Source organism: Pelophylax lessonae (genome assembly GCF_965119305.1).
Source record: "Pelophylax lessonae genome assembly, chromosome: 2".
NCBI lineage: Eukaryota > Metazoa > Chordata > Amphibia > Anura > Ranidae > Pelophylax > Pelophylax lessonae.
This window is the reverse complement of record NC_138769.1, coordinates 330,614,804-330,626,954: the sequence shown is the minus strand read 5'-3', so window position 1 is coordinate 330,626,954 and position 12,151 is coordinate 330,614,804. Positions and strand designations below refer to the sequence as shown.

Sequence of the window (12,151 nt, the reverse complement as noted above, 5' to 3'; positions counted from 1 at the left end):
CCCATGTGCTACAACAGCTGGAATGACAGTGTTTCTTAACCAGGGTGCAGGCGAATCCTGGCACCCCAGATGTTTTGAAAGTACATTTCCCATGATGCTCATGCACTCTGCAGTGTAGCTGAGCATCATGGGAAATGTTTCCAAACATCTGGGGGGCCAAGGTTCGCCATCACTGCCCTAGGGTGATGCAAGCATGGGATCAGCTTCATGAATTGCCATGGTGTAGACTGTCAGAACCATAACAAATGACACTCAAGGGCCAGGACACGCAACATAATTTATTGCTATGGTGGTGGTGTTCAGCTCATTGGCACCCCTGGCAAAACATGACTGATCCAATGCAGGGTCATCTGCAGCATTTAAAGGCAGATGGAATATCGTCTCCTCCACCTTCCAGCCCTCTGCCACCTGCTAAAACCAAAAAGGTAGGGCTCTGATGTGAAGAGGGGACTGTATGATTGAAGGGTTCGGAGGATGGGTGAGGCTCTAATGCGATGGGGACCTTTAATGTACCGACGCAACTTTGTAATGGGGATAGTGGGCTTTATGTATAGGGCAGCCTCCAATGGGATGGGGTGACTGACATCGTGACGGAACCTCTGGTGTAAAGTTAGGTTCAGCAAGGCATCTCAGGCTAAGATTTCCCATTGAGGAGTAATTTTTGTTTTTTTTTACATTTTAGACTTAGGTGCCTAGATATTTTTCAAAGGGTACCAGAACTGGAAAAAAGGTTGAGAAACACAGCTCTATTACTTGCTTGGGAATACCTACAGAGGCATTTTTTCCCCCCACAGGGCCATTAAAGGCTGTGCAGACTTGAAGGTGCAAAGTCACTCTTAGCAATACAAAGTATATATGCTACAGAATCTCATACGTCTAGGTGTTTCTTAGATGTTTTCATGAATATGGTATAAGAAAGTGCCAGAATACGTCACGAGGAGATATAATTTAAAGAAAAAGAAAAAAAGGAAAAAAAAGGTTTTGTTTTTTTCCCCCCATTTGTCCAGAATCAAGTATGTTGATCTAAGACTTTTGTGTCAAACTCAAACTAAAGGGAGAAACATCAGAAAGTTGGCTACAAATGATGCTTTCCCTCAGAGAGCAACAAAGCCAACTAAGAGATAGTTCCAGCTGTCATTCCTCTCCTGCAGGTAAGTTGTCTTCAATCCTTCGGATAAACTTCATTCGGATTTCTGTAACACTGTCACCCTTTAGTGTGTCTTGAACAAATTTTACGTCAACTGCCATCTGTACCTGAAAGAAAATTTGTACATATATATTCATTAGAAAATTTTGGAAGTTCTGTGAGGAAAGCAGACAGACAGACAGAAGGGAAAAATAAAAAATATAAATTAAGGTTGGATGGGAATTAAAAATGTAGAATATACCATTGAATACTGTATAATAAATGCTGGGGTATTGTCCCAACCACAAAAACTCCTCTTCATGTGTGCGCACAATATTTAAGAAACCTGTGCTGAAGTAAATATGGGGGCTACAATTGCTGATCTCATTTCTAAAATGCTAGTTGCCTGGCTACTGTTTTAAAGGGACTCAACCAGTTATGCACATTGAGTAAATGTGCTTACAGGCTAGTTATTAATTTCTTTTACCTTAAAGTTCCTCAGATACCGACACCTCGGGGGCTCTGTATTCCAGAGAGACCAAGTTGTCTCCCTCTCTGTGGTGTCAGTGAAGCCTCATTTGAGCCTCATCCACAAACAGTGTGATGGCTGATGGCATGACACTATAGCCAGTCTTGTACGATCTCAGGGCTAGGGAGGGTAAGCTACTAAGTCTTTCAGGACAGCAGAGCCTCTGACACTCCAGGGAGTTTCAAAGATGAATGGAAATAAAAAAGGTCCATTATCAGCATGGAGGGGGATGCAAGATTATTAAAGAAAGCTAATCTGACCTATGGTTATACAAGTGGGAACAACTGTTGGGGGGGATCAGGAGCTAGGGGTTGATCGCTAAACAACAAAGAAGAACCCTCTGGTTTAAAGGGCAAGTCTAGTCAAAGTGGAAATCGTAAAATTAACAATTTTTTTTTTTTATTGTCTCAAGGTTAAAACCATGAATAGAACAGGGAAGCATAATAAAGAAATTTGACAAAATGTTTTGCAGTCTTGAATCTTCAGGGGTATACAGTATAACAGACCTTTCTGATTAGTCTTACCCTTTAATGTCCCGCCCAGAGGGTTCTTTATTGTATGGTTATGCAAGATCCTTTACTTAGTATGCCTATTTGGTTAGGCACGGGATGGTGACAAAGTCTTGTGATCTTTGGGATGACTGCTATTTTGCATCACATATATTTGTTACGGATTAGATTCTTTTTTCTTTTAAACCCCTCCTGAGCACCCACTATAATTAAAGTATAAATCCAGGCATAAACCAGGCAAAAACTAACGCTAAATCTGCCCTCTGCCACATTCTAAACCTAATCTATCTAACCATGTAAAGCAAAAAAAAAAAAAAAAAAATTTGCAGTACTTACCTATTCTGCAGCCAATCCGTTCTGTTTTCCAGCGGCGGAAGCTATGTGCAGGAAAGGACGGATAACGGCTGGGAAGTGATGTCCCCCATAGAGTTACTATGGGGCTTTCATTGCCGGATGCCTCTCCTGCATCAGCCTTCACACTGAAGCCGCCGTTGACAGCTGATGCTGGGACTGGACTGGATCGGCTGCAGAATAGGCAAGTACAGCCATTTTGCTTTGCTCGCATTTTTGCTGTACAGGGTTAGATAGATTAGCATTAGAATGTGGCAGAGACACCTAACCTTAGTTAGGTTTTGCCTGAATTTCCACTTAAATTTTCTCCTGGCAAGTACAAATAACTAAGTGGTCGCACCCAGCTTATGAATGCCAACATCCCTATACAGTGCCTTGCGAAAGTATTCGGCCCCCTTGAACTTTGCGACCTTTTGCCACATTTCAGGCTTCAAACAAAGATATAAAACTGTAATTTTTTTGTGAAGAACCAACAACAAGTGGGACACAATCATGAAGTGGAACAAAAATTTATTGGATATTTCAAACTTTGTTAACAAATAAAAAACTGAAAAATTGGGCGTGCAAAATTATTCAGCCCCCTTAAGTTAATACTCTGTAGCGCCACCTTTTGCTGCTATTACAGTTGTAAGTCACTCGAGGTATGTCTCTTATCAGTTTTGCACATTGAGAGACTGAAATTTTTGCCCATTCCTCATTGCAAAACAGCTCGAGCTCAGTGAGGTTGGATGGAGAGCGTTTGTGAACAGCAGTTTTCAGTTCTTTCCACAGATTCTCGATTGGATTCAGGTCTGGACTACGACTTGGCCATTCTAACACCTGAATATGTTTATTTGTGAATCATTCCATTGTAGATTTTGCTTTATGTTTTGGATCATTGTCTTGTTGGAAGACAAATCTCCGTCCCAGTCTCAGGTCTTTTGCAGACTCCATCAGGTTTTCTTCCAGAATGGTTCTGTATTTGGCTCCATCCATCTTCCCATCAATTTTAACCATCTTCCCTGTCCCTGCTGAAGAAAAGCAGGCCCAAACCATGATGCTGCCACCACCATGTTTGACAGTGGGGATGGTGTGTTCAGGGTGATGAGCTGTGTTTCTTTTACGCCAAACATAACGTTTTGCATTGTTGCCAAAATGTTTGATTTTGGTTTCATCTGACCAGAGCACCTTCTTCCACATGTTTGGTGTGTCTCCCAGGTGGCTTGTGGCAAACTTTAAACGACACTTTTTATGGATATCTTTAAGAAATGGCTTTCTTCTTGCCACTCTTCCATAAAGGCCAGATTTGTGCAGTATATGACTGATTGTTGTCCTATGGACAGAGTCTCCCACCTTAGCTGTAGATCTCTGCAGTTCATCCAGAGTGATTATGGGCCTCTTGGCTGCATCTCTGATCAGTCTTCTCCTTTATGAGCTAAAGGTTTAGAGTGACTGCCAGGTCTTCGTAGATTTGCAGTGGTCTGATACTCCTTCCATTTCAATATATCACTTGCACAGTGCTCCTTGGGATGTTTAAAGCTTGGGAAATATTTTTGTATCCAAATCCAGCTTTAAAATTCTCCACAACAGTATCTCGGACCTGCCTGGTGTGTTCCTTGTTCTTTATGATGCTCTCTGCGCTTTAAACGGACCTCTGAGACTATCACAGTGCAGGTGCATTTATACGGAGACTTGATTACACACAGGTGGATTCTATTTATCATCATTAGTCATTTAGGTCAACATTGGATCATTCAGAGATCCTCACTGAACTTCTGGAGAGAGTTTGCTGCACTGATAGTAAAGGGGCTGAATAAATTTTGCATGTCCAATTTTTCAGTTTATTTGTTAACAAAGTTTGAAATATCCAATAAATTTCGTTCCACTTCATGATTGTGTCCCACTTGTTGTTGATTCTTCACAAAAAATTACAGTTTTATATCTTGATGTCTGAAGCCTGAAATGTGGCAAAAGGTCGCAAAGTTCAAGGAGGCCAAATACTTTCGCAAGGCACTGTATATTTATGTATACAATTACATATTTGGGTGGAACTTTTCAGGCATTCTACATATACACAAAAATACACAAAAACAAAAGGAATACATGGGACATCATTCTTTTCATTCCCCTGTACCAGGAGGGTGCTAACTGAAGTCCTAGGTTTACAGCTACAGTGCTTTTCTGGAGAGCATGCTGATCCTTAGAAGGTGGCTGTAGACTGTGTGGGGTGGCCCGGAAAACTAGACTTAACTATTCTGAGTGTTAGCTGGTATGGCACAGCAGCAAAGGGAGGAAAATAAACAGATATAGAGGCGACAAGCTGCAAATCAGCAGCTGCTGTCACAGCAATTTACAGTGATAGTATATCTCTTCTGCATTAAAAAGCCTGCGTGTCAATTATTTGACCCAATAAATTATACCTTCTATTGTCTACCCCACTGCCTTTGTGAGAATGGAGACTCCAAACACCCATGGCAACTGACATAAGGTGTACTACCATATGGCATTCGATCCTGCATATACTCCTATATTGTGCATATCTGACCTTTTTTTTTTTTTTACCCATGTGGTTACTTGTTTGAACTTTTTGCTGTTCTTCATAGACTAGAAAGTTTTCAGAGTCCAACTGGCGCATATAGGATTAACTATCTGAGTGTAGTACCGTATATACTCGAGTATAAGCCGACCCGAGTATAAGCAGAGGCCCCTACTTTTACCACAAAAAGATGGGAAAAATGATTGACTCGAGTATAAGCCTAGGGTGAGAATGCAGGGTGGCGGGCATGGTACAGGAGAATGCAGGGTGGCAGGCATGGTACAGGAGAATGCAGGGTGGCAGGCATGGTACAGGAGAATGCAGGGTGGCAGGCATGGTACAGGAGAATGCAGGGTGGCAGGCATGGTACAGGAGAATGCAGGGTGGCAGGCATGGTACAGGAGAATGCAGGGTGGCAGGCATGGTACAGGAGAATGCAGGGTGGCAGGCATGGTACAGGAGAATGCAGGGTGGCTGGCATGGTACAGGAGAATGCAGTGTGGCTGGCATGGTACAGGAGAATTCAGGGTGGCAAGCATGGTACAAGAGGATGCAGGGTTGCGGGCATACTAGTGCGGCTGTGTTTAACTTACCTATTCCAGAGGGGCGTTCATTTTAAAAATGGCGCCATCCGCCACCGACACGTCATTGCGCACGCGCCGCCGCCGCTCGCGAAAGCTGGTATACGTTCGGCTATTTACGACCTGTCCCGAGCAGTGGCGGCGCATGCGCGGTGACATGTATACACCGAGCAGCGCAATTTTTAAATCTTAAACACGTCGGAGCGGCCGGGAACTTTTTTTTTTGTTGACTCGAGTATAAGCCGAGGGGTACGTTTTCAAAACAAAAAAAATGTGCTGAAAAACTCGGCTTATACTCGAGTATATACGGTATATGAAAGTATTTATTGTGGTGAAAAGACAAATGACAACTCACATTGTGACAGTTAATGCGATTAGCCTGAATTCAGATTTCGCCCTGCTGTTCTTATCTTTCTCCTTTTCTAACCACTTAAGCCCCGGAGGATTTGGCTGCTAAAAGACCAGGGGTTTTTTTGCGATTTTTTACTGCGTGACTTTAACGGACAATTGTGCGGTCGTGCAACGCTGTACCTAAACAAATTTGACGTCCTTTTTTTCCCCACAAACAGAGCTTTCTTTTGGTGGTATTTGATTACCTGTGCGATTTTTTGATCATGCGCTATAAACAAAAAATAGCGTCAATTTTGCAAAAATAACAATATTTTTCACATTTTTATATGAAATTCCCCCCCCCAAAAAAAATGTAAAAATCAAAATTTTTTAACATTTTCAGCCAATTTGTTTTATGCTACATATGTTTGGTAAAAAAAAAAAAAAAAAAAAAAATCGCAAAAAGCGTATTTTGATTGGTGTTTGCGCAAAAGTTATCGCGTTTACTAACAAAGGGAAAGATTTTTGTCATTTTTGGTGGTTTTTTTTTAACGCGTAATGGCTGCAATCTTTTTTGTGGTACTGCGACATTGCGGCGGACAGATCGGACCCTTGACTGACATTTTTGGGGTTACCAGTGACATTTCTACAGTAATCAGTGCTATACATATGCACGGATACTGTAAAAATGACACTGGCAGGGAAGGGGTTAACTGTATTGGAGAGGGAGGGGTTAAGTGTGTCCTAGGGGCGTGTTTCTAACTGTAAAAGGATATGGCTATTGGTGTAAAAACAGAGATCAACGGTTCTACATAGTAGAACCGTCTGATCTTCATTTTTACACCAGGGAGAATGGCAGGCGGCTTGTTTACATAAGCCGCTCCGCCTTTCTCCCCTCACCGGAGCGATCGTGAGTGACTTGTCCGTGAACGAGCCCGCCCGCAATTGGCTCACAAGTCAGGGACAGGCGAGTGACGTACCCCTACGTCACTCTGCCTGGCCGGGGCTGACCGCCGCAATATATAGTCGTGCGGCGGTCGGCAACCGGTTAAGCTCTTCTCCAATGTGTCAATTGTGTATTTTACTATCTTGGATGCCATGTATTAGTCATGCGCCGATAGAAAAAAAAAAAAAAAGTGTCGATAACGGCTGCCGAAAACGCTCGCAATTTTGACATAAGTTTACAGCGATTTTGACGCAATTTGACCTTGCTTATGTTGTATTTTTCATAGGTCATGAGACTCAAAAAAGGCTTTAGGAACGCAACACGGGTGCATTTATGTGTTCTCGGGGTGCGTTATTGGTGTGGTTTGTCAAATGTGCACCAAAAATGCAGCAAGCAGGATTTTTAACACTGCTTCAAAAGTTGCTGATAATAGCTGACAAATTCAGCCCTTGAGAAAGTCACGTGTCTGACGAAACACGTCAAGGAGCCAGGTGACGTCACTCCTGGATACGGCTGAAACTGGAAGTTACGAATACACAGCACTCAATCACTGCATGACCCCTTGATCCAGAGTAGGATTTGCATAATAGTGTTTTTAAATGCAAATCTACCTATTTTTTTTAATAAACATCTGTTCTAAATACTACACCATGAGGAGTTTTTTCTGCCTTTTCATGTGCGATGTTCTGAAATGACATTCAGCGTATGGAGATAGTTTCCAGCAGCCCATACAGTTTATTGCACATTAGCTTGTAAATATAGGCAAGTGGTGAATTGCTTGGATTGAGAACCTGATTGCACCATTTGTTTGGAATTTCATCGTAATCACAGCACTTTATCTATGAACTTTTTTTATGGTGATTCACAATTTCTACACAGGACTCTCATAACTGAGTGAAATTTTTAAAGTGGTTTTCACTGCTTTTTTTTTTGCTTGATTATAATTATTTATGGTTTATATCTACGTATTGCACTATACGTTCACTATATTTGTATATTGATAAGGTGAATGTCTTTTTTGGGGAAGATGCATTTGTTTTTCACATTTGGAATATCACATAGGGATTTGGCGCTGTTCCACTTTACTGAATAAATTCATATTTATTTAAATTCATTGTGGTTTTTTTTTTTCCATAATTTTTATTGTTTATCGGATAATTTGTACAAGCAAAAAAAGTTATCATACAGAATGGTGTCAAACAGCACTTAATATGGAGGAATGGTAAATACAGTATGTGCGATTCATCATAATAAAATAATTTATACTCAATGATATTAAAATTTTGAATATTCTCTATATATATATATATATATATATATATATATATATTTATTTTTTTTTTTTTTATTTATTTTTTTTTTTTTTAAACCGCCAATTTCGGTTTCGGCCAAGTGCATCCTGCTTATTCGGTACCGAAATTTCAAATTTCGGTGCACCACTACCATGTATGACAAATAGACATCTGTTAGCTTTATACATCCTCTGTATGTTGCATAGTGCACTACCCCAGATGTTCATGTTCATGCGCATGCTACCGACATGTTATATGGCCTACTACATCCTTTTTAAATTTTAAATGATTGACACAACTTCTTTGTATAGCTTTTATATACTCTAATAAGAATTAATTGTACAAATAAAAAAAAAGGTGGCCTGTCGCAATTTTTTGTTTGAGTAAAGTCCTGCTTTAAAAGTTCCCCCTCTCTTCACACCCTCAAAAAATACACAATCACGTACATTACCATTGGGCATTTTTAAAAGCAAATTATCAAAAAAATAAAAAACTTGGTCTGGCAACGATGGATTTGATTACTTTGGGACTTGACCAGGTTAAGGCTTCTGCAATAAATGACTGGATTCTTGACACATATGTAGAATTATTGATTTAGTAACTTACCATTTCTAGAGCTCCTCGTAGGACTCCACACAGCATGTTGGAGTATATAAGTGTAGAATGGTTATCTGGCAGTTCAACAAAGTCTACTAGAGGATTGTTTTCCAAAATGAGGGAGAACTCATCACCCGCTGGGCTCCAGTTTGTAATTGTGGGTGTGATACCCAGGTACATTTTAAATGCCACCTGTACCAATACAGAGAAATAATAGATAAATAAATGAGCCCTATCTAGGTTTCTTAGAATTTGCGCATTTCAAACCTAAAACAAAGATTATAACAAAATGAACTCGGTTAACAAACCCTTCTGCTTTGCTAAAGCAAACCAATTACTGTCATATACATTGTGAAAAAAGAAAGTTTGGAAGATCTTTGGCAAGAGGAATCATATTTTCTGGTTAGAAACTAATCTTACTAGTGTTAGTTCATACTGCACAGGTATTTCAGTTTCTTACACCTTCATCTGTTTTAATGGACACTTTGGGGTTGATTTACTAAAACTGGAGTGTGCGAAATAGAAACCAGGTTTTTTTTTTTTCCCCAAAGCTTAATTGAACAAGCTGAAGTTGGAAGCAGATTGGCTACCATAAACAGCTTCACCAGATTTTGCACTGACCAGTTTTAGTAAATCAACCCCTTTGTGTATTAGGGGAGCTGGGCTGAAGCCACATCCTACTTACGTGTACTTTGGCTGGATCTTCTGGAATGTGATGTCTCATTTGTTTCTGTGCTCTTTCGCTAGGGCAGGGATGAACCCATTTGATGCCAGCACCCATTCACTGTGTGAGACACTGGGGAATCTCATAGTGGCACTCCTACATTCTATGGTTTAGGTCACATTAGGAGATGGGTTGGAGCAAATGCTAGCTTAACTTTTACAGGAAAAATCATGTATACCATTCCAGGTAAACTATGCATTAGGGATAGACCGATATTGTTTTTTCAGGGCCGATACCGATATTTTGGTCACAACGTATCGGTATCAGCCGATATTTTGTACATTTAAAGTTTTGAAAAATAAGACAATTTTTGACACAAATCTGGTACTGAACTAGTTAATTTTTATTTAATGGCTGGTTTGCTGGCACCATGTGGTGGGTGGGTGGCTGGCTGGCACCCTGTGGTGGCTGGCTGATACAGTGCCTGGGGCTGGCTGGTACAGGGCCTGTGGCTGGCTGGCACCCTGTGGTGGGTGGGTGGCTGGCACCCTGTGGTGGGTGGCTGGCACAGGGGCTGGCTGGTACAGGGCCTGTGGGTGGCTGGCTGGCTCGCTGGTACAGAGCCTGTGGCTGGCTGGTACAGGGCCTGTGGATGTGGGTGGCTGGCTGGCACCGGGCTGCTGTGGGTGAGTGTATGGCTGTGTTACACTCCCGTGAGAATAGTACCAACTCCAGATGAGGCTGTCCAAGGCGAGGGAGGCGGCCTAAGAAGGCAAAATGACGTTTGAAGACAGGGTCATAAGTCTTAACACTCCGGGGAACTATTGTTCATAAAACTGACAGCCACACTACAACAGAAGTAACCTGTACTTTAAAGGTCGGTCAGCAATACTAGCTTGCAAAATGAAGTCAGCTCATGTTTCTGAGGTCTTCCAGCCATTTAGAAGTTATACATGTGACCCTTTACAGATATCAGCCATTAAATAACAGAATAAGCTGTCATAGCCAAGAGCACTGCCTTTCTGAGCGGCAACAAAAAAAGGGGCTAGATTCCTGAACCATGGTTATCAAGTAAGAAGGGGACAATTTCTTACTAAAGTATTGATATGCTGGAGTAATGCAAGCATGTAAGGCGGTGGACTCCAAACTGAGGCCTGGGGGCCAAATGTGGCCATTTGCTTGTCTTTTTCTGGCCCTTGGGGCTCCATTTCCCCAACTGACACCAATGATGGGGCACTATTCTTCCATTGCTACCAACAATGAGGCACCATTTCTCCAATTAAAACCAATAATAGAGCTCCGTTAGGGCATTTTTTACTCCCACCAGCCAGTCGGACCCTCGTAAAGCCTGATGGACAGTAAACTGGCCCTTTGTGTAGAAAGATTGGAGACCCCTGATGTATGGTATAAGACATATATGCTGGTTGGTACATGCAGTATGTGCTATCAAAGAAGAAGAGCACCGTACAACACAATTTGTATGTTTTTACCTAATTAAAGCCTTTTACATAATACTGTATGTCTCACTTGTGTTTATTTTGTCTTCTTAAAAAGGTTTTTGAATCTTTTTGCATCCATTTTACATGCCTCAGGCTAAACCAAAAAAAAAAAAAGCTGACCAGTAATCTGAATGAAAACCATCTACTTTCTTTTAAATTTAAATAGGGCGAAAAAATAGTAACATAAAAAGGTTAAGTGCACCAAAGCCCGCAGTCCAGTTTTAGGAATGATCAGTCTGTGTTTGCAGTATGCTTAGTGATACTAAAACACACACTGTTTATTTTGTATGTGCATGGTGGCACTAATTATTTTAATTAAAAAAATAATAATTTAAGTATTTTTTCCTAATCAATATACAGCTGTCACATGACCCAGCTCTTTCCCAGCCTGTCTGCAGGGAAGCATTAGCTTCAAGTCCTCTGCTGCTGGTCACATGTTCAAAAAAAAAAAAAAAGCCTTTGAACTACAAAGTAAAATAGTATCAATAAACGGTTTTAAAATCACTATTCAATTCTATCTTAGAAATCAAATCTTTATTATTTTTAGCAATAACATGGTGTGGGCAAATTTCTGCCAGTCACAGGCTGTCATGTCCCTTCAGCCTCTGTCTTAGAATAACCATGAAGAGAAGCACCCATCAATCAAGATGTAATATCCCACCCCCATTGTGTTTAGCTGGTTAGTGAGGAGGGAGGGAGTGGGCTGTCATTTACCACTGTGTATACACCCACATGTGTGACTCTATAGTCACATGGGCTGCTCAGATGTGATGGGGAGGAAATGCTCAGCATAATAACTCACTGAAACCTGAGCATGTGCAGAGTTGCCACCACAGCTGCAAAATCCCTAGCTGAATTGGGGACATGGAACAGAAGGTATAGATAGAGAGCAGGATAAGCCAGGTTTTATTTTTTTATATAGAACACTAATCTCATAATGATGGAGTATGAACATGTAAGACACCATTTATTGATCTTTTTTTTTTTTTTTTTTGATGTGGGGTTTAGTGGCACATCAAGGAACTAAAATACAATTTTGAAGATTGGGGCTAAGCTTTTATGTTCTTCTAGTTTTTGTCAGAAAATAAAATTACCTTAGCTATGACATCTGCTGTTTCTCGAAAGTCATGACATCTTCCAACATTTGAACGAGCTAGGAAATCTTCAATCAGCCTTACACCTATGTTGTATCCCCTGAAAGAAAAAAAAAAC

General features: G+C 41.0%; 1 protein-coding gene across 1 annotated transcript in view; it reads right to left on the bottom strand.

Moving 5' to 3' along the window:
* Positions 1-995: 995 nt before the first annotated feature.
* The window catches only part of TRAPPC3 (trafficking protein particle complex subunit 3), a 31,032-nt gene continuing 19,876 nt past the window's right edge, over positions 996-12,151 (bottom strand). Inside the window, exons 3-5 of the mRNA XM_082244298.1 lie at positions 12,034-12,133; positions 8,786-8,968; positions 996-1,254 (exon numbers count right to left, since the gene is read on the bottom strand). Coding sequence (XP_082100424.1) covers positions 1,135-1,254; positions 8,786-8,968; positions 12,034-12,133 — 403 coding nt within the window. The 3' untranslated portion in view covers positions 996-1,134. The remainder of the gene's footprint in view (positions 1,255-8,785; positions 8,969-12,033; positions 12,134-12,151) is intronic.